The sequence below is a fragment of the Homalodisca vitripennis genome, chromosome 1 (assembly GCF_021130785.1).
Source record: "Homalodisca vitripennis isolate AUS2020 chromosome 1, UT_GWSS_2.1, whole genome shotgun sequence".
Lineage (NCBI taxonomy): Eukaryota > Metazoa > Arthropoda > Insecta > Hemiptera > Cicadellidae > Homalodisca > Homalodisca vitripennis.
In genome coordinates, this window is record NC_060207.1 from 58149927 (window position 1) to 58172911 (window position 22985).

The following is a 22985-nucleotide window of genomic DNA, read 5'->3' on the forward strand; positions in this document are numbered from 1 at the left end:
GCATATATTCATTACATGTATATATCAACCAACCTTTGTCATCGGAGGCAGGTCGTGACAGGCGGCGGAGAGGTAGAGTGACTGAGGCCTCAGTCGGGTCAGGCGCGGACGCAGGACGTGGAGGAGCTGGCGAGGGCGCTGGTCGCCTAAGGGCCGTCTCCAGAGCGGGGGCTGACTGCCGGTTAGGCTCCCCTCGCACGTCCTCCAACATGAACTATCAACAGACCTTCAGTTATATTTCACATAAGCATTTATTTTTGTATTTTTGTTTGGTTAGTAACATTCAAGATGATTAATAGAAGGCTTGAATTCATCATCATCTGCACATATGACATTATGACTTAAAAGTAAAAATCTTTCCGGTATATATTCATTTTTACATACTTCTTACAACATTGTGTTTTTGACAAATGACATTTTTTGTTGTACTGTATATTACATACTTATATATTCATCATAGAGTAGGTTGTCTATCAAGTATTCATGGAATATACTCTTAACTCTGATCCACTTACACTGATCCTGTTACAAATTGCAACAAATGAATGACAAAAAGTAACTGAAATAAATAACATTTATTTATTTGTCCTTACACTGTGAAGCACTGTGATGCTGTGTGGGTTTATTTTGCAGCTCAAAGACCTACAATCTATTAGAAATTAACTTTTATAACCCTGATAATGTCAATCATTCTTACATAGTAAATTTGGCTGCAGCTTGTATGATAATTTAGGTATCAATTATCATGTTATTGCGCTAAATTACACTAATGCACTACTCTTATTTTCTATAAAGGAAGTAATTTTTAAGTAAGAATTGTTTTACAAGACAGTAGGCATATCTATATTATTAAAGTAATTTCTTATTTTTTTATTGGAATTTAAGGTATTTAAAAGGGTATTTGATATGATATATTTTATATACATATTTGGTATAAATCAAAACCTCTTACACTCTTGATGTGCCTTATGTAGATTTAAAATACATCTCTGACTACAGTGTTACCTAACAGGCTTCCAAAGTTCCAATGTTTATCTTCTGAGACTATTTCTGTTTAGTTTATACAGCTGATTACTAAAACACATGTTGCCCAGGTAGTTATTATAAATCCACTAATCAACTTTACATTAGCTTATTGGTTATAACAATGAAATGTTATGTGAAACATTACATTGGGAATGGTACATACACAACATTTATAAAATGTTTTAGACAAATATTTAAACATGAAGTATAGGAACACTGCATTTAAACTAACATAAAACTGTAGTTAATTGGTAACAATTATTTGTGATTGTCTTCTTGATATGCCAGAGTAATCTTCAGGGTTTTTAATGAAACATTGTTATAAAATTCAATTTAATGAACAAAATAGTCAATATGTGAATTCAAGGTGTTCAAAATTGGCTTTCTTTAGTATTTTCGGACGGCACATTTACAGTAGCTGGAGAAATAAAATCGGAGTATTAATTACTAACATGACTCAATGAACCATTTACTCCTTGACTGTAATGTCAAGCAGAGGAAACTATCGAAAGGATGCCAGATCCGTTTTGAACTGATTACGGATATGATGCTGATTAAGAATATAAAAATGATCAGAATTAGGAATATAAAAAAAACAGGTGACTCGCAAGCAGACATATGTTTCCTTTCAGAGAATTAAACTTAAGCATAAATATTATTTACTGTTTGTGATTGTTTGGGTTTTGTGCATCTGTTGCCCAAAAGCTACTATGTATGATTGTTTAAAATTATTGAAATAGTATGTACCTCAAATATGCCTACTTTCAATTCAAAATGTGTATAGAACTCAATCATATTACATAATCAGTTCTACAACTAAGCAAGCTATGAACACCGACTTTAGAGTTCCTTCACACTAGTCGAAAATAGTTATTTGGAGCTATTCTATCATATATAATAAAATATTGCATGGACAAATAAGTTATTTCTGTTAGCAGCCATTCTCTAGATCAGTGGTCTCCTAACTACGGTCCGCGGGCCATATCTAGCTCCCGCAAAAGGATTTCAAACGGCCACACCAATAGTGAGCAACAATGGGTTTTGGTACTATAAGTGAGATGTTTGCACCAGCTAGGTTAACTTAGGCATTGACTGTCATTAGTCACCAGTTTAAAGATGGCTGCAGGAAATTGAGAGACATTCGATTGCTTTGGTGAGTCAATGGATGTGTAAGATTTAACTGAAGTCCTTTTTAAGAAAGGTGTAAAATTAGTGATTTAGAAATCGTCGAAGGATTGGCTGTTTGTTCCATGGACACCAACATTGCTTGGACAAAATATTTTACAAAGTCAATTAAACTATTTATAAACTCAAACTTGATGTAAAAATCTTAGGGAATAAGTATGTTGCTCTAAAACAGGCTATGTAGGATGTTTGGAATTCGGTGATAAACCCATTACATTTCCACTGTACATTACTCACAAACAAGACTTGTGCGGTACAAATTGAGATTTAAGATGTACTGCAGGTTATTGGTAAAACAGTGAATTATGTTTGGTCTTATGCTGAAAAACGGCCAGTTGAAGCATTTTCTTTTCAAAAATTTAGATTGAATATCCACATGTGCCTTATCATACGGATATATGTTGGCTAAGCAGATGAAAAATCCTGTAAAGATTTTTTGAACTATGTCAAGCTAATGATTTAAAAAGCCAAGCCTGTAGAAGAGATTTTAAATTTTCATTGGCTTTGCTTGTATTTGCAGTAAATCTCACCACTCATCAATTTTTTTTACTTGAAACTTCAAAGTAAAAAATCCTTTGTAAGAAATTTGTTCAATATTTGAAAGATTTTAGAACAAAGCTTGCTTTCTTTGAAAATAAGTTGGGAAATACAATTGGGACTAACTATAACTTGCAAAACTGTGTCCTTCATGTTACATTATGCAGTTGATACAATTGTGAAACTTAGGGAGGACGTTCTCACTCACTTTCCTGACTTCAATGATGCTTCAACAGTTAAAAAGATACAACTAAAATTCTAAATATTGTATTAAAAGTTGAAATTAAAAATACTCTCTCAGAACTTCAACATGAACTGACTGAACTTGCTGCAAATGAGAACTTGAAGGAGTAGTAGTAGAATACAGATCTACCATTTTACAGGTAGGTTTTTAACCCTTCAACGCGTTTTGCCGTACTAGGTACGTCATGACACTTTCACTTGAGATCGTGTTTTGCCGTACTGAGTACGTCATGGAATAGTCGGTTATTTTTGTAGCTGTAACAGACAACTATCGAATGTTTTCAATGAAAAATGTATACCAATCGAAAGGAGAAGATTCAAACTTTCGATTAATTGAGTCGATATCTCGAAAAATCGATCTTTAGAAAAAATATCTGAGAAATCAGCTGCATTCAAGACGACGTCATTGCAGTGCAGCCGATCGTTTGTCAGCTTACGTTTGTTGTTGTTTACAGTCATTGTTAGTGTGGTGGTTATGTTCTACTGACATATTTTTTGTGTGTTTTATGTTCCTTTGTTTAGTTATTATTATTAGTTATCCTTATTACTAGTTTTACAAGCTAACTATATTGTTTTGAAGAAGGAAATCCCGTTTTGACAGGAACAATTTGTTGTGTTTTATAAACATGAGTTGGGAATGGTTTGTAGGTTAGCTAGCTTTTAGGGAAATATTTTAGCATATTTTAGGGAATTTATTTTAAAACTGTTATCGTTTTTGTAAAATGTTTTAAAATCAATATATTATTATATATATATATATATATATTATTTATAAAACATAAAATCTCTAAAAAACCGCCAGAAAAATCAACGCAGGAGGGGGTATGACCATGAAAAAAAAATAACGCGTTGAAGGGTTAAATATATTTTGTAGCCTGGATTTATTAGTTAAATGCATTGATAATTGATTGATAATTTATTAATAATCAATCAGTAAATTTTTATACATCCACATTGTACATTTTTCATTGCAGGTCTTTAAATGATAACTCCAAAAGAACATAATATGTTGCAAGTAGAATGTTTTCAGTTTTTTTATCAACATATAACTGTATACTAACTTCTAAAAAAAAACATGTTAAATCCAACTATAGAGTGAACCTTTCCTATAAACACCTAAATTCTATTTAACTGATAGGGGTGATAAAGTTTTTGCAAAGGTGGACAGACATTGTTGGTAAAAACAACTACTCATATGTTTAAATAAATAAATATATTTTTTATGAATATGTTTGACAGTTTTCTGTAGATATACTAAATTGGCCCAATTACTGTAGAACTTTTTAATTATTGTTATATCTATCTAACCTTCAATAATGATATGCACATGAAAGTACATGGCCCACCTGTCTCCTTAAACATTTGAACTTGGCTCTCAAATGAAAGCATTTTGAGACCCTTGCTCTAGATAGATCACTAACCAATGTCAACCAATGTATAGTTTAAAGATCCGCACTATAAAAACAATTATTTGTGTAAAGAAAAAAAAACAGGAGGGTTATTCTGGATTGTATGGGATGAAAATTCTTCTACTCATAAGAAAGCCTACTGTAAACTATTTGAACAATTGCAAAAGTGTCCACTTTGCTTGACATAGCTCTAAGTAAGTTTAAATTACACTTGTATTGTGTCTCATATATGCTGACTATTCCAAGCACAATGACATTGATGAATTTGAAATCATAAAACCAATCACAATGTCAAGTTCTTAAAAATGTATTACTAATATTCCAACTTACCCAAACCAGTACATATGAACAGCTCGATAATAAAATATTAAGCTTTTTCAAAATGTAGGTTAAAGATTGCAATAAGATGATGAAATTAACCTACATAATCCAATTCACAATAAAAAATAGTCTTAAAAGTTTACATACGTCATATATAGATATATATAAATATATTTTTTTCAAAGTTTTCCATTTTCAAATAAAATAAAAAATCTGTTGCTCGGATTTTGTGTTATATAGCTACCTAATTTTAAATCACCTTTATTTAAGAATAAAAGGCCGACATATTTTTAGACCATTCCAGCAAATCTCACCTAAAGCTTATTTTAAACGGTAAAGCCTATAAATTTTAAACAAATATGTAAACTAAAAAACAAGACTTCAACAATGTTATACTTTTAGTACATGCAATATACTAAAGGATATAACATGCATCAAAAATACACTGAACAAACAACACAAGCTAGACACGACATGCTCTTTGTTACATTTATATACACAGAACAGTGCTGGCCATGATTTTTGTTGGGAAGTTGATAAATATTTAATAAAAAATTGACGAAGAAGGCAATGCACGCCAAACATTATTGTAGAAAACAACAAAAAACTGAAGTAAATGTTAGTTAGAATAGTGCAGAAGTCTGTAGATAAGAAAATAAAGCCTACAGATAACAAAGAACAAATTATTTTACTTGAGAGGACTACAGCCACAATGGAAATAACAAATAAATAATATATCATTAAATTGAAGTTTTCATCAGGTTCCATAGTAAAAATTAGACAACACAAATTCTGTGTCCAACACAATACTCTTACTGTGAAGAAAATTAGTCCAGCTTTCTGTAACGGCTGAAAATTTATAAATACATTAGCGTGTAATGTGCCTTGTTTCCAACATCCATGTCAAGGTATTTGTTCACTATAGAATTTTGATAGTTCTTAAGTTTACAGGCTGTTTGATGTGTCAAAACTAACATCCAAAGGCTTCCACTTGACAATGAAACATTGCTTACATATTAACTTCTTGAAATATATTGGCCTCGATGTGGGGAGCCATCTTTAGTTAACAAAATATGTTAAACCAAAACTTAACAATGAGTTAACCAGTATCAGTCCAGATAATAAAGTGAGAAATGAACACTGTGCGAGTACTCAACGTACCCGTGTCCATAAGGCTACACCAGGCTGTTACGGGTTGATTGTATAAGCAATGTTATAGTGCAGTGTAAACCATAAGGCCTTGATATTAGTTATAAATAGTTTTGTAAAAATATTTTAATTTGTCGCGTTATAAATTGAAATTAAATTTTTAAAAAATTAATTAGTTTTGACCGTATCATGTGCACTATATAGGGGTTGGCATTGGTGGTATGTGTGTATTTTATGTGCAGTGCAAGTGTAGGAATACAAATACTTGAAACTCGTAAGGCTTTTAAAATTATCACAATAAAAATTGCTAATGTTTTCAAGTTTTAACCCTGTTTTTAATTTACGTAAGAATATTTAAAACCAAATGGGGTATTACATTTTTAAATAATACAATAGGTTAACTACAACAAATTTGTAATCACTGGATTTTTCTAAGTTACTAATTTAGAAATATACTCCTCCACTAAGTGTATATCTTTCATATTTTTCTGAATGTTTCCTGAAAATTTCTCTTCTATGATTAAAACGGTCTTGAATATCAAGTCGTGCATAAAAAGGGTACATTTTAAGAATGTACAGAAGCCATTAAAATGAGATTTTAAATTTGATTTCAAGTACTAAAAGGACAAAATAAAAGAGATTTTGACGACAAAAATTATTTAGTGACAGAAACCCTTTAATTGAAGATCATAAAACTATTTTTATAACCTTGCCCATGCAGTTGCAAAATAAGAGAATAAGATGACATGTTAAATAACACAAGCTAATAAGGTGTTTACGGTTCCCAAAATGGAACATCAGACATGAGACTAACATGAATTAGAGTAAAACATTAAACAAAGGAAACAACAAAATTCTAAACTTAAAACCAGAATTACTTTTGGATAGCTCAAAAAACTGGCTGAAATAATTTTAACACATCTTTTACAAACAATACAGTGTTATTTCAACGTGGTATCAATTTGCTATAGTACTTTCAAAATGTCCTACTAGCAAACTGCTCAGAAAAAATAATTTTTAATAAAAAACATATTTTCAAGGAAAAAATGACTCAAACCAATGAGAGAGTAATGAAAAATGCTAGCAGTAATAAATAGCAGATAACATAATTTTTACTATTGATAATACAATTAATTAACACTGCATACAAATGAGCAAATCATATACGAAGATGAAACTATGTAACAGTATAAGGTGACTTATAAGAAAGCCTCAATTATAAATTAAACTACCATGATTACTCTTGAGTGCAGGTAAATGTAACCGAGTGCAATAAACAATAAAGGAAATCAATCTGTCACTAGTCACTATGACATATAAGTAGGGAAAAATTTGAAATAATTTTAACAAAGAAAACTACTCACACAATTTACGATACAACAAATATAGTCCTAAACACAACCAGACACATTACTAAAGATAAATTCAAAGATAAATGCAATAAATCCAAAGAGTGCAGATTGCAACAAATTTGATGAGAACAATAGACGATTCAGGCTACAGACACAACATGCAGACCTTGCTTCCGTTGTCAACTCTGAGTCGCCAGGAAGGCCGTCGGTCATTCGAGGGGACCACAGTTACTGTGGTGTCTGCAGTGGTGATGGTGGCCGATACCTGCGGCACCTCCTCACTGTCGGGTGACTGTGACACCATTACACTTACACTCATGTTTGTCCTACTTATTATATAACATTAATCAAGATCACAACGACGTATTCTCCAGATTTTTTTTTCAAGAAAAATGGAGTTAGGCAAAAAACCCATGACTTATGTTTTTGACCCCCACAGTAAAACACATAACTAAATTGTAATTAACACAATTTCTAATTAACATTTATAACCACTGCTTGTAAAAGTGACACCTAACAGCCAAATATAGTACTGTGCAGAGATCTCCCAGCGCTGAATATTTTCCCTCTGTTTAGCGATTTTTGACATATTCATTGAAGATGTTGTTTAGAACAAATGTTTATACAAACTTTAAACACCAATTAGGGCTTGAGATTGTAAATTCAATTTTTATAAATATTTAACATTTATATAACAAAAAAAGATAAGAAAACATGCCTATAAAAACCATAAACAATGGAAATTTTCCTGAACTCATACACAATACGATGCAATTAGATAATAAGTATTTTGAATAATATTGTTGACATTGCAGCACCAACTTGACAGTAATAACTTAAAAATGAGGATAATTGAGCAGAGAATTCTTTTCACAAAACTAACATTGCATGTTGTAACTTATAAGTGACAGGTATTAACCCATTGCGGATCGTATTGTTTTGGTGCGCGGGCACCAGCGGGCGCGAATTAATTCACGGTCAGAGGCCGCACGAACAGCAATGGTGCGCCACATTGTATCTCTCGCTATTGTATACTAGAAAATTCAGCTGCAAAGGTATTCGTTCAGATGGAACATGGGCCTGCTGGGGTATCCGTGATGTAGGAACAATAACACGCGAGCAAGGTTACGGCGTGGCAGGGATGATGTCTGAATCATAGTCTAAATAAAGCGGCTCGGGCGAATCGATTGCAACATCCGGGCCATTGTCTAGACTAAACCCACCAACATGTACGTCTGCGTTGTTTAGTTTTGTCATTAACCTCAAAAGTATTATAATAACAACTGAGGAAAACACCCAATCAGAAGCGCTAAAAAGCAGAGAGTAAACTCATATGAATGATTTTTCAACTTCGACATACAACTGCGATCTGTAGGATATTTATAAAACTTTTGAAAATTCTAAACGTAGACCGTTGTTAAAAACTCTTAGTAGACAAGTGAAGATGAACACCCGATCTATCAGACATTAACAGAACTATTTGGAGGGAAATTTAAAAGCAGACCGCTTTTGCGACCTGAGCTCGTCACCTCAGGCCGTTAGGCCCGGCCGCTGCGTGACGAGCCCAGCTCGTCAGTGATCCGCAATGGGTTAACCCCGCAACTTGCAGTCTGTTTTCTATCTGTGGTGGACAGTTTCTTTTTATTTTATACATTGGCTTCTATCTCATTATTATATGTCTAGAATAAAATAAAGGTATCATATTACATCTGTGCTATTGTGTGGGAATGTATGACCACAAACTGTAGCCAAATACTATTTATGAGACCATGACATTTCATTGTCGTTATTTATGTAGTTTTTTCATATACAAAGAAAAATATAAAAGGATTTAGTGATCATCTGCTTGTTAACTATTAAACAGTTTTTTCCACACATAAATAGCCAATGAGTTAAAATAGTCAACACTCTTGATTGTATGAATAACTCTCCTTTCTGAATTGAGAATCATCTGATTTAAAAAGTCATTGTTTGGCAAACAAGGAATTCTGTGGATTGTGATTGTTGATACAAGTTTAAGGAGAAAAAGGTGAGTAAGAGTTGGTCTTATATGTAGATATAATAATGTCTAGAGTTACTGCTATTTATACAATTTTTTGAGAGTTCCAATCTTTACTGTTTATCCACTGTATATGATTTGTGTAAGGGACATGGATGTGACAGTTAGTTTTTCCACACGTCAATACCAAATAACAAAAGAGTAATCAGTGATCCAGCAATTACATACATTACTTATTACTTCAAATGGTAAAAACTGTTTTAATGTATCATAGATACAAATATGTACAATCACTAAACAAATCAGAATTACCACAACACAAAAGAACAATCATAGGTTAAGTTCTCGATTAAAAAATAATTTGAAATTGATTGATTTATTTAGCCATTTTATTAACTTAATGCTTTATAACCAATATAAAAAACCGATATCAAACAAGTTGTATACAGCCAAGTGGTAAACAAGTAGCTGAGATAGTTTGGTGAGTAAATAATTTCCATCATAGGAGAAAACATACATGTTAAAAATATTAAAACATCTAAGTTTTTTATAGCAATCTGAAAATCATGATCTTTGAGTTGTGAAGTGGATTTTTAAAGGTTAAAACGAACTAGAAACAACAACAAAATAACAAAATGGTGAGCAATCAAATAATAAAAGGCCACTCAATAAAATAAACACATTAAATTTGACAAAACCATATACTTATTTACAACTTTGGCCTACTCAAATGAATTAAACAGAAACTGTGGAAAAAAGTCTAACCTAGCTGGGTAAAGACACGCAATGAAACAAACATTTACATAAGAAAGGAAATGGTAAATAATAATGTAACAAAGGGGTTTTTTTTTTTAATCACCTGATCACTACTGCTGAGTTGTTGTGTAGCTTGCTGCAGCTGCTGCTGCTGCTTCTTCTTGACCAACTGCTCCGCGGACTTAATCTCCTCCAGTGTGACACCTTGCGTGCTACGTCGTGTCTCCCTCACTCGCTTGGCGTGGGCTTTGCGTTGCGTTTCACTCTCCTCGTCACGTACTGGTGGAACAAACGATCTGCAAACATCAAACTTCAACTATAGATAGGTGTTAAATACTAAAAACAATATGTACAATTGTTGCTTCTACACCTAATTCAGTAAACTCTAGTTATGACAGCATATAATTAACTTTGCATATTGGTAACTTCTATCAATATATGCTCGAACAGATATAGTACCAGCTAATTGGATTTTTATACATACAGAATTACTACATTCAGACATTTTGTCACAATCTGTGATATTTCCAAAGCTTATTTAAACAATTTTCTTGTAAGACTTATAAAATTTAAATATATTAACTATTTAATGCTAAAAATAATTATATACAATCTTCTACGGTTAATAATATTTTATGCCAATGTAGCTTAGTTTGTCTGAAGGTGATATTTTATGTGCGTGTCACTCGGTAGTGCCGTTGATGCCGACTAAAAACAGCACAAGCCTTAAATGTGTTAAAGATTGTAATATGTAATGAATTTTTTTTTAATCAAAATAGCCATCACAGTTTCCTAAAATAAGAAAACTCATATAAACTTATTTTTTTCAACTTTATATACAACACGGTAAACTTTAATACAAGATAGTTAAAAAGAATATGTTTGTTTTTATAGTAATCTTTACTGTAATAAAGGTAAAAATAGCATATAGTTTCTTTCATACATTACTGAGAAAAGTGTAACTGCTCATATATACTTCAGTTAATTTTTAATGTGAGCTATTGGGTTACCTTATAAGAATAGTAGGAATCGTGGGTTACCTTACATTCAATACATATTTTTTAATTTGAATTTTCACATTGTAAAAAAATATTCTTGTATACTTTGAATTTATATACAAAATGATTAATTTATTAAGTAGTTATTTCAGATTTTGAGGACATACTTTCAAATTTTCTTAATGCATTTTAGATTCTGAAGAAAATGTCAATTTGGAACATGACAAGATTTTTGTAAAATTCTGTTATTTCTTCACATATTCATGTATCCCTGGGTATTAAAGGTTCCCAAGTTAAAAAATGTACTATTCACAAGTGTCAAAACCAAATTTAAATATGCTATTTGTAAATCTAAAACGTGGTCACATTTGTTATCAAGCAAAGTCATCCTAATATGGAGACTGGGCAAGGGGTGTAATCAAGATTTTTCCAAAATTTATATCTCAGCTCTTATACTATAGTCTATAGTGGGGAAGTATTTGATAGTAACCATCACTCTTCAGCGACGGGGATGTGTTTTTGGAGGATGAGTGAAATCCAAATTTTCAGAATCATAGCATGCAGGGTACTCAACTGTTTACTTTGCAGTATAAAATGAGTGAGTTACATTAGTAGACACAGAGGAAATGACGTATGTAAATGGATATATGATATGTAATCAATATGAAAAAATTATATAACCTTATGCAATTTCTGGCAAGATAAAAACAAATACAAATCATTCAACAATGGCATAAAATGATTTCCAATCATTGAGTCTATGAAGTTTGTTTCACAAAATGTTACTAATACTGAGTCACAAAATCTATTTACAAATGTTTGCTATCACTGTTTTATACATTTACCCTATATAAATATATACGAGTGAAACATGATGTTATATGGAGTCTTACACTTAAGGAATTTATATGTATCCAAAGTTTTGTCAATGTTCTAAACGTTTAGTGGTAATTCACGACCAGTTGTTGATAACCAGCATAATTATTCAACCAGTCAAAATGCTGTTATTCATATAAGAGTGCCTGAACCAAATTGTACTTTATTTCAAAAATGCTTTATCTCATAGATTATTTAACTTGCTTTCCATAGAAATCAAATAAATAAATTCATTCAAAGTTTTTAAGCAAAACCAAAAAAATTATTATTTACAAAATCTAATGATGAGATTGAAAGTCTCTATATTACAATTGTGCAGTTAACCTTGTCTTCTTGTTTTTCAGGTTTTTTATAAATAATTGGTCCTTGTTTTTTATATAAATATTTATTATTTTTCTTCAGATTCTTTGTTTGATTGTTGAGATGGTTATGGCCTGGCACTGTTTTTTCTCATCCATCTTTTTCCATATTGTTAACGGTTTTATTATGTTTGATGGGACATCCACCCAGACACAGAACTTTTTAGCTCTAATGGATGAGAGCTATTTCTTTCAGTTAATTCCTCTGATTCCTTCCAATTCAGACTACGTGTTGTATTTTGATGTTCCTGATATATTTTTTGTTTCTTTATACAAATGTATGTATATGTATATTTACTGCTTAGGTTAAGCATGAAATATATAGTTTGAATGCATATGAAATTGTAAGTTTTGAAATGTATACAAAAGAGCTCATTTTAGGAAGGAATTGATATTTGTGTTTTTAGAAAAATAAAGGTTATTATTATTTAGAACAGCAGTTGTCTTGTAAAAAAATTAGGTAGGCCTAATTGCAAATATATTTGGGCAAACACATTGAATGGCAGCCCTCTTGGCAAAGAAAACAGACAGTTCTCGATATTTTACTATTACTCCCATTAAATTCGGTTCCCTTATAAGTTCATTCGGTTCAAACCCAATAAGTTTTCACCTTGTTACCAGGTCACTTGACCAACAAATAAAATCGTCCTTCCCCTAGGCCCACCCAGTACACCACCATCACTTCAGTATTTTGAATAAAAAAGTCAAAGACTTTAGATGATTTATATTGATTTAAATCACCAATAAACTACAAAATACTACAAACACAATTAAATATATATTCCTCGAACCAATATAGTTTATTTCAAAACATGGAATCAGCAGACATTAAATAGTCTGCCCATATGAGTAACTAGGCAAGCATTAACATGTCCGCCTGTACACTTCCTGTAGTTTTCGGTGTACAATGTATTGACCACCCGAGTTAAAAGGGTTAATACCTTTGGGTGCCATTACTACATGAAAAATTACTTTTTCTTTTTTGCAACCAGCTGATATTTGTTGTTTAGACATTAGTTAACCCTTTGAGCGCCAAGTGCCGACATATCGGCAAGCAGAGTAGTTTACGAATATGGCCAACTGCCGAGGTATCGGCAAGGGCGGTACACGTGAAATACGGCCAAGTGCCGATATATGGGCAAGTAATACTTTTTTATTTATTGATCGCGGTAACAAACTAAATACTATCAATATTGGTACAAAACTAAAGCTTTTGAATATAGCTGTAAGAATATGTATTATACATGCAGTACTGAAGCGGTGTTTTATGTTACAAAACAAGCGAGAAGTTGCGTGATTCAGAAGGCTGTGGCGGCGCTCTCAGCTGATCGCTTCCCGCGTCACATGGTCATTACTTGTTGTTATTTCGCGCCATTTCGCTATTGTTTGTTTACAGCTAAGGTTATTTGAGTCTTTGGTGAGTTTGTTGTGTATAATTCTTCTGTTTAGTATTGTTGGATGTGAAATATGAGTGCTCCCAGTAAAAAGAAACGTTGTCAGTCTCCTGCAAGTGAGAATACATTAGTAAGTTGGTTTACAACGTGAAGGAAATGCAGCTTTTATTGATAACAGTGATGATAGTTTTCAAGAATGACACTACGACAGTAGTAGTTCATCTTTGGATGGTGACAGTGAAAGTGTTGATGACACAGACGCTGACCCGGACTTTGAGCCGTACCTGTCAACATCGGGACAAGGTAGGCCTAGGCCTAATGGTAATTTCCACCTCCCTCCAACCCCCAACTTGTATGAATCGTCATCGGAAGATGAGGCCCCACAACATAGCCAGAATGCTAGAGGTGGTCCAAGACCAAGAATGAGAGTTGGTCGTGCTCCTGTTCGAGGAAGAGGTGGGGGCAGATGTCGACCCGACCCCAGAACCAGAAAGTAGTAGTTAGGATGAGCTAGCAGAAGAAATTGATCGTGGGTTCGACCATCAATTTACTTTTGAGGAACAACCTGGCCCTAAACATTGCCCTCCGGTAAATTCCAGGCCTATAGATTATATCAATCTGTTTTTTTACCGCTACATTTATTGCAACACTGGTAACAGAGACAAACCGCTATGCAACTCAATTTTATGTTGGCTAATGTCTTATCTCCTCAAAGTCGCATGAAGGATTGGGTCAGGGTTACTGTAGATGAAATGAAAGGGTTTTTGGCTGTCATTATAAACATGGGCATAGTGAGAAAAGCCTAACATTAGAAGTTACTGGGCTAAAAATGCGGCTCACTCTACACCTTGGTTTCGAAAAATGTTTAGCCGAAACCGATTTGAGTTTAATTTTGAAATGCTTTCATGTTTGTTGATGGGAACACATTGGCCAGAATTGGTGAACAAAACTATGACCCCTGCGGTAGATTTCCAACCCGTCATTGAACATGCCAACCGACTTTTCAAGTTTTCACTATACCCCCTATCAAAAAGTGTCCATAGACGAGTCATTAGTTGGCACGAAAAAACGAACAGGTCTTACTCAATATCTGCCCAAGAAAAAACATCATCGCTGGGGAGTAAAACTGTGGGTACTGTGTGACTCAGTTACACACTATTGTTTTGTCTTTTTTTTTGTTATAAAGGGGCACAATAACGCAACTGATAGTGAACGGAGAGAAATTGAACGCAGTGGCTTGAGCCATTACGTAGTAATGAAACTACTGCAAATGGGAAACCTTCTAAACAAAGGATACCATATTTTTTTGGACAATTTTTTTACCACTATTTCACTGGCCAGAGAATTATATTCAAAAATGACCTGGTTTGACTGGTACAATTCGGAAAAATAGAAAGGAAGTAAGAAAACCTTTGCTTGGAAAGTATGGTGTTTGGTCAAAAAAGGTATCTCAGGAAAAGGACCCATATTGCAGATGGCATGGCGTGAGAAAATAAGCAATAAATCACAGTTTTATTTTAGTTTCTTCTAAAAAGCTTGGCAAAAAACAGTTCAATTTACACGCATGAGACGGGGAGAGTTATAATAAAAAGAAAGCCAGACATAGTTTCATGAATACAACATGGGTATGGGTGGTATAGACGGTACCGACCAGATGTTATACACATACTTGGATGAAAGACGTAATATGAAAACATGGAAAAAAGTAATCTTCAACATTTTTGGTCGTATGGTACTCAACGCCTACATCTTATATAAATTGAACACGACAGAAAATGTACTAAGTCGGTTTGAATTTACAGTTTCAATTGTTCGACGACTTAGCGCTCCCGTGGCTGATGACCAGGACCAATGTAGAAGCTGAAATGGAGAGAGCTGATGGTCCAAGGAGACGGGGTTTACAAAAATTTCCAAATGGTAAGGAAAAAAGTTGTACTGTATGTAGCGGCCGCAACAATCCTGAAGGGAAATGCCGGAGAAACACGGAACATGTGTCTGAACTGTGAAGCCGGTGTTCACCCTGAATGTTTCATGAAACATAACTGCCCATAAAAACCTGAAGGATAAAACTGTAAATATGTAAATAAGTGTTTTTTTTTCGTGTGTTAATTTTTGTGTGTGTTTTTGTATCTCATTTTATGATTCAGTGCTTATTTCCACTTCATTGGCCAGACATTTTGGCATCACCAAAACATATATGCCTAAGGTATGTAAAAGTAACTATTTGTACTTATGCTGAATAATTAATTATATCATACATGTTGTTTTGAGATATTTCTTTCAAAATTTGTATTTTTATTCTTAGATAGATATGAAGTAACATGGACATATATTAGAAATGAATTAAATTGTGTTGAAAAAATGTCATTATGTAGCTGCAAAAATTAAAATTTACTAATAAAAAAATATATACAAAATGTAAACTAAAAAATTAATATTTTGCAAAAGTATGATAAAATATTTAAATAGCACTTGCAAATAGGTCAGATTATTACCTGCAATAACAAAAAAAACAGAACTCATTTATGTTTATTTACTCAATTGTTATAGAATTTACCGTGAAGGTCTACAAAAACACTGATTTAGGACTGGCCATATTCGTATGTACCAGGCGTAATTGGTCTGGCCGTACCGGGTTCGCCCCGCGCTAGCTGCTTGGCGCTCAAAGGGTTTAAAAAATGCCCTCGCTGAAGTTGGTGTAGTGTAAAATGACATGTTTCCATAGCAATAAAAGCTAAATATTGTTCATTTAGATTATTGTGAATAATCAAAATAATATAATTTCTCAAAATCTTTTTTGAGGTGAAACATTATACTTATACTTTTAATTAATTAATACACTTGTATATATGTAACAGCATAAATAGTCTGCCTTTATAATGAATTTACGACACAAAGTGTAATTTAATGAAGTTTTATGACTATATTTCCTACAGAACTCAGACTTACAATTTTTTTTTTTAAACCACTCAAACCATGGAAAACAGGAATTTTCAGGCACTGAAATACCATTAACATTAGCATGCCAATGGGTACAATCACCAATACACATGCTCAAATATATATTTATTTAGATATCAAATTCAAAATCAATCCATTCTATTATAAAGTTACGAAGCTCCAAAGTTCCATTTTATTTATAATGATAAGAGATAAGACATGCACATAGCAGATAGAGACAAAAGTAAATGACAAGAGCTGAATTGCACAGGCTGACATGCAGCCACTAGCACTTAAATACGTAACTTGCTACAGCAAAATACGTTCACATGAAATAGTATTTGTTCACATTAAAGACATGTTTTGAATTGTTATTGGTATCGTTCATTTATTTTGAAGCATAGGTGAGTCCTGCCCTACAAAATCTGTACGAAATTTAAAACAAATACTTCCACTGAAAACCAATATTCCAATATCCGGGAGTAACATACTTGAAGATATTGGACAGATCGTTTTTTGTTCAGTACTTCCTTATAATCAAAACACCAAAACTGCACTTCCACACCAAATAACTGTTTGATGCTGGCCATGCATGATTGATCTAGAAGTGTACTGAAATGTATCCCTGGCTTCTATTATACCCAGACTGATCATTGAGAAGAAGTAAAAATTGTTATGATTCATTAGGATATTATTTATCAATTTCTTAAGTCATAATATACATTGACTTGTGCTAAATAGGCAACTGTGGTTACAGGGAGATATGGTTTTTTTTGGACATTAAGTTACCTATTATCATCAATGCAGAGTTAACCAGATTATTATTATTATATATTAGTAATATGTAATTAAATTATTGATTAGAAATGTACTTAGAAAATACAAAAAACTTGGAGAGGGAATAAAATCAAAGATCCATTCTCGCAGAAGAACATTACTAAGTATTATTAGTTTGGTTTGAATTACATTAATAATGAATTAACTTGTACCCTAGTAAAACCCAATGGTTGTTCCAACCATTTACTTGTTATGTACAAAAAGATTTTTTATAAAAGTACAACAAGACATGAAAATTACACATGAAAATTTTCACACAAGTACAACTTGTGTGAACAATTTTGGAATTGCCAATTTATACTTGTATACTTTGCTTATTGATGTAAAAAACTAAAACCATTCCTTCTTAGTTTAAGAAAACATTTAATTATTCAAAGCAAAACTAGTTTTATAATCACATGCAATTTAATATAACTAAGTATTAATATGTTCCATGAAAAACAAATAAAGATATTATTTTTTTCAATAGCATCAACACAATTTTTTAAATGATTTATTTCAATTGCAATGTCAGACAAAAAACAAACGTCCATAGAGAATTTGTGGAACTCTTCTCGCTTTTCAATTTTGTTTTACAAAAGAAGACAATTTTCTTAACAAAAGAGTCTGTAACAAAAAAATAAAGAGATATGTTTTTAAAAGTGAGATGTTTACTTTGTTATTACTTTATGTTATGCAAAAATATATAGACTACAGCAATTTATAATACTTAAAAAAATAAATAGTTGAGTTTAACTGGAGCATGCAAAAATTCACGTTTAAATTCTAGTTTAACCCTGCAACTGGCTTTAAGCGATTATCGACGCATTAACTACAGTTTCAAAATGGCACTAAGCTATTTTCGACGCATTAACTATGTCGTAATATGATCTCTCACAGCAAGTCTATTTTTACTTTGTTTGAAGTAAAACATACGTAAATCTAAAGATAAAGATTCAAGGTTTCATATTATATCATAAAACGCTCTATAGTTAAGTTAAATCTTTCATTATAAAATTCTAAACTTGGATGTTCACATTTCCGATTGCCATTTGTTTGCGTAATTTCTGAACACGCTAAAATTACCGTATGTTTGTAAAAATTCCCTATCGTGAGTTTACGTTCTACACGATCGTAAGTGTCGTCATTGAAAACAGTGTATTCTTGGCTTTCAGAATCATCTTTTCAATAGCCAGTAGGAAAATTAATGTTTATAAAATAAGCGTTTGAAAAGCTCGTGTTTTGTAAAATCCCAAAATGCCTAATGCGTCGAAAATAGCTTCATTAAATTTTGTTATTTTTGTTACTTTATTGTTGTCTGGAAATAGTGAAAATCATATCAAAACAAAGAAGGAGAATTGCTCTAAGCAACAGTATAATAGACAACGAAGACTATGAACTAGTATTTTATTTTTGTTCTGTTGCGCAATCACCGACTCAGCCAGTAGAGAAGAACAACGCATCGCATGGTTGCCATGTTGATTTCTTTGTTGTTATTACGCCATTGCCGGTATTAGTGTATTGCTTGCTATTTATTAGGATATTTTAGACATTTCGTTATTTAGTGTGTATAAATAAAAGTTTGTTTATTGTTTTTTTTTTTTTTTAATTAGTGAAGTGAAAAATGTAGAGGTTAGGTTAAGTTTTAGGGAATAGGTTGGATTTTTGTGAAACTGAAAATAAGCCTATGTTCACATAGGTTCAGTGTTTTATAATTTTGTAGACAATTTAATTTTAATTAAAATTAAATTTATGCAAAGGTATTTATTATAAAAGTGAAAAAGTTTTTTTTTACTTTTTCTGAAGGTATTAGCGTTTTATTTCTATGACCATCGCTTGTTTTATTTTTTTAACAAAAAAATAATATAAATAAAAATATATTGTTGTACATTTTTGTAAACTTCAATAAACGTACTATCTTTATAAATAATATTTGGATGAAAAGAAAATTGTTAGCTAAAAAAGTTAGGCATTTATTTCACAATTTTGACTTTTGTAAAAATTAAAAAAAAAGTTTGTTGCCATATAAAAATATCTTATACAATGTAAACTTCTATAAATGTCATATTTTTCTCTTCTAAATATATTTATCTCTTAGAAAAAAATATTTGTTCATCCAATAGATTCCAAAATGTCAAAATGGTATACATAATAGTGCTATACAAACTTTTTTCAGATTTTGTAGTTTTTATAGATATATTGTTCAAAAGTACCAATAAACTTCTTTTACCTAAATATTTTTTTGTAATTTGTAATTGAGGTATATAAGCAAACTTTTGTATATTTTAGAATTATTCTAAAAACTTTCATATTACCTGCGAGGGTGCTATACATTTTGAGAAAAATTTATTCTTTACTAATATTTTTACGTTAATTTGTAAAAAAATAAAAATACATTAAATGATTCAACCTTTAATATTTTTTTGGGAAACTGCATTTATTTCTAAAGACATTGATGTTTTTAAAATGTGTTTATCTTAAAAAATAGATGAGCAGTGATTAAAATACAAAACCCTTACAAAATCACCAAAAAGTGCCTGCCATTTTGGGAAAAATGATGGCCAGTTCCAGGGTTAAAAACTGTAAAACTTGCATGCATTTAAATTGATGAGAACAAAAAACATACATGAATAGTACATATTTTTAAACATCTATTTTGTTTTGAGCATATTAAACATATTTAACAACCCAATATATAACAAATGACTAAACCAAAATTTGTATATGCTTTTATGTGCCAAATGTTACCATTTTAAAATAAAATTTTTTAACCTAAGGCATCACTAATATTATACAGTTCAGCAATAATGAGTTAACTGCTCCTGCTATTTAACGATTGTTGAAAGCACCCTGCCTTCCCATTTCTAGTGGTAGTTTGGAATTAACCTTCAAGACACTGGTTTTCAGGTAAAATTTTATAAGGAATAAATGCAATTTTATTTCACTTTTTTTAGAAACACTAAAATTTTAAAAATTAGCAAAAAGATATCATATTAAAACATTGCAAAACAATTATTAACTGCCAGTGAGAGGAAAACAAAGCTATTGTTTCCAAAATTCTAAATTATACTTCTCGTTAAATACCCAAATAGGTCTTAAAGTGATACATATCCACCCAGTTTTATATACATGTGTCCTTATAACTACACATCTTATTGGAGTTTGCCAAGAAAAAACAGCCACTCTAATGTATATAGAGTCAAATATTGATTTACCTAACAAAAGTACACAATGTTTAAATTACCAAATAGAATAAAAACAAGGACTTGTGAACATGCCCTAGTTCAAATCCTGCTCTTGACATTAAGATTTAGAATGGGCTGATTCTAATTCTTGATTCTCTCAATTCTTCCTAGTATTGAGAGTTTTGTATACACAACCCTATTTTTTATTCTGATACTGATACAATCAATAAAAATAGGTATAGCTTAATTTTTGGTTGCACTGGAGTAGCAAAAGCTACATATAACATATATAGCAATAGGTGGCAATGTAACTAACTTTCAGTAATATCATGTAGCAATATCCTAATACACTATGAGAGAAGTCAGTGAGGAATGATCCACTGGGTAGTAAGAGTTGATTGGGTGGTGATCAATAAATTGTCACTTCATGACTATTGAAATAAAACAAATTTTGCTAACACAATTTAATTCTTAAAATATTTAGGTGTCACCATGGAAAGCCATATTTTATCGATAGATGTGAAACTTTACACTGTTGCCATTTTATTTTATAGCATATCAATAATATAAGTTCTGATCAATCTCTCAAGATTTCTTCAAAGTAAAAATTATATTTAAAAATACTCACAATGCCTTAACTCTATCCATGACACACAGCACAGCACCCAATGGAGCTGCCTAGTAGAGACTCACTGAGCTCAGTGGTATGGGTGAGTAGGACCACTCATGATACAGATAAGATAATGACATCAATGTCCTTATTGACACATCAGCTGTTTGATCTTGTAATCACCACTTTCTCCAAAATCAAATGCAGAATACCAACATTACTCATATCCTATAGGAGGATTCTGCGACTCAGGGTCAATATCTAAATGAATGCTCCAAGATCTTGCTAGCACTTATATGCTAAGCTATATACTAACTTGTTATCTTAACATTAGTTTTCTACTGATTATCTTTCTTTGCATCTATATAATTCATTTAATAGAAAAAAACTCAAAACTTCTTTTAACAATGAAGAAACAGAAAAATCAAAACATGTTAAGTCAAATAAATTCATTAATAAATCATATAAAAAAGACAGGTCACTAACAATATGCACTATAAACCAAACAAATTTCTTGAATTTAGGCTACCAAAAATATCTGTAGATACATGCACTTCTCTATCCATGCTGTAAATGAATAATAAATTAAAAATGAATGTTTATTGATATGTAATAATCTACTAGTAATCTACTAACTTTTTATTAGTCAATATTAATAAATATGTAACTTGACACATTTCATTACTATTTCAAAAAATCAACAACTTAGTTGGAAATTTTTTAACCATTTTTGTCCCATAATTTTTACATTATAACATACCTTGATGAAAAACATCAAGAAAGTAGAAATCAGTATACTATACTTACAGTAATGCAGAATTAATCTCTTAAAAGTAATAAAAATAAAATATTTAAATAATTTAATACATGCAATAAGTTAATATTGATTATGAAAATAATATTATTAGTTTACTTCATTTAAGTTTGTTCAAGACTAAACTGACTAGGTTGCCCAATAATTAAATATATATATATATATATATATATATATATATATATATATTTAAGGCTATATATATATATATATATATATATATAGCCTTATTTAATTTCAATAAACATTGAATCACAAAAAGTACTTGCTCCGCCGGGAGTCGAACCCGGATCTCTCACTTGCCGGGTGAATGTGCTACCATTACACCACAGAGCGCTCACTTTTTCCAATTCAATTATTTTGTATTTGGCCGTATCTGTCACATATGCGTTTAATAAGCAAACTTATGATCGGAAGACCAAATACCCGTCAAATTACTTTATTTACGTTAAATTATATAAATGGCAATAGCCTTATTTAATTTCAATAAATTTATATATATATATATATATATATATATATATATATATATATATATATATATATATATATTCATAACACTATAATTTCAACTGTTCATATTTACAAATACCACCTATGAAGAATTCACTGACTTTTGTTTTATGTTGTAATAAACATGTCTTCTGTCTAAAATTCACCTGTCACAACTAGCCTCAATTATGCAATTTTAAAACAACATTCATGAAGGAGTAACATGGTTGAAGTGCAGAACGATATTGGGTTGACCTATGACTCTTGCAAAGATCACTAAGTGAACAATAACATTTATAGTCGTTTATTTGTGCTGCATATTATATATAAATACACTGCTTTGATATTTAATCTAAGCATGTAATAGAAGACTCAAATAAAGAAGTAAAAAATATTGTTTAAATATAATTGTTGTTCACTTAAGTTTCTTTTTCTTACATATATAGCATATTGAACTAAATGTTAACTACATATGAAAAAAATTTGAAAAACAAAAATTTAGTTCTGCAGGAAAACTTAACAAA

The 22985-nt window shown here is 31.4% G+C and overlaps 1 protein-coding gene across 8 annotated transcripts in view; it reads right to left on the reverse strand.

Moving 5' to 3' along the window:
- LOC124362207 (protein phosphatase 1 regulatory subunit 12A-like) overlaps window positions 1-22985 on the reverse strand; it is a 176899-nt gene that overhangs the window by 46835 nt on the left and 107079 nt on the right. For 7 of the 8 annotated variants that reach the window (XM_046816564.1, XM_046816573.1, XM_046816555.1 and 4 more), the window contains 3 exons: window positions 10081-10273; window positions 7389-7514; window positions 34-214 (listed from right to left, as the gene is read on the reverse strand). In XM_046816564.1, coding sequence (XP_046672520.1) covers window positions 34-214; window positions 7389-7514; window positions 10081-10273 — 500 coding nt within the window. The remainder of the gene's footprint in view (window positions 1-33; window positions 215-7388; window positions 7515-10080; window positions 10274-22985) is intronic. The other variant, XM_046816581.1, reaches the window with a different exon arrangement.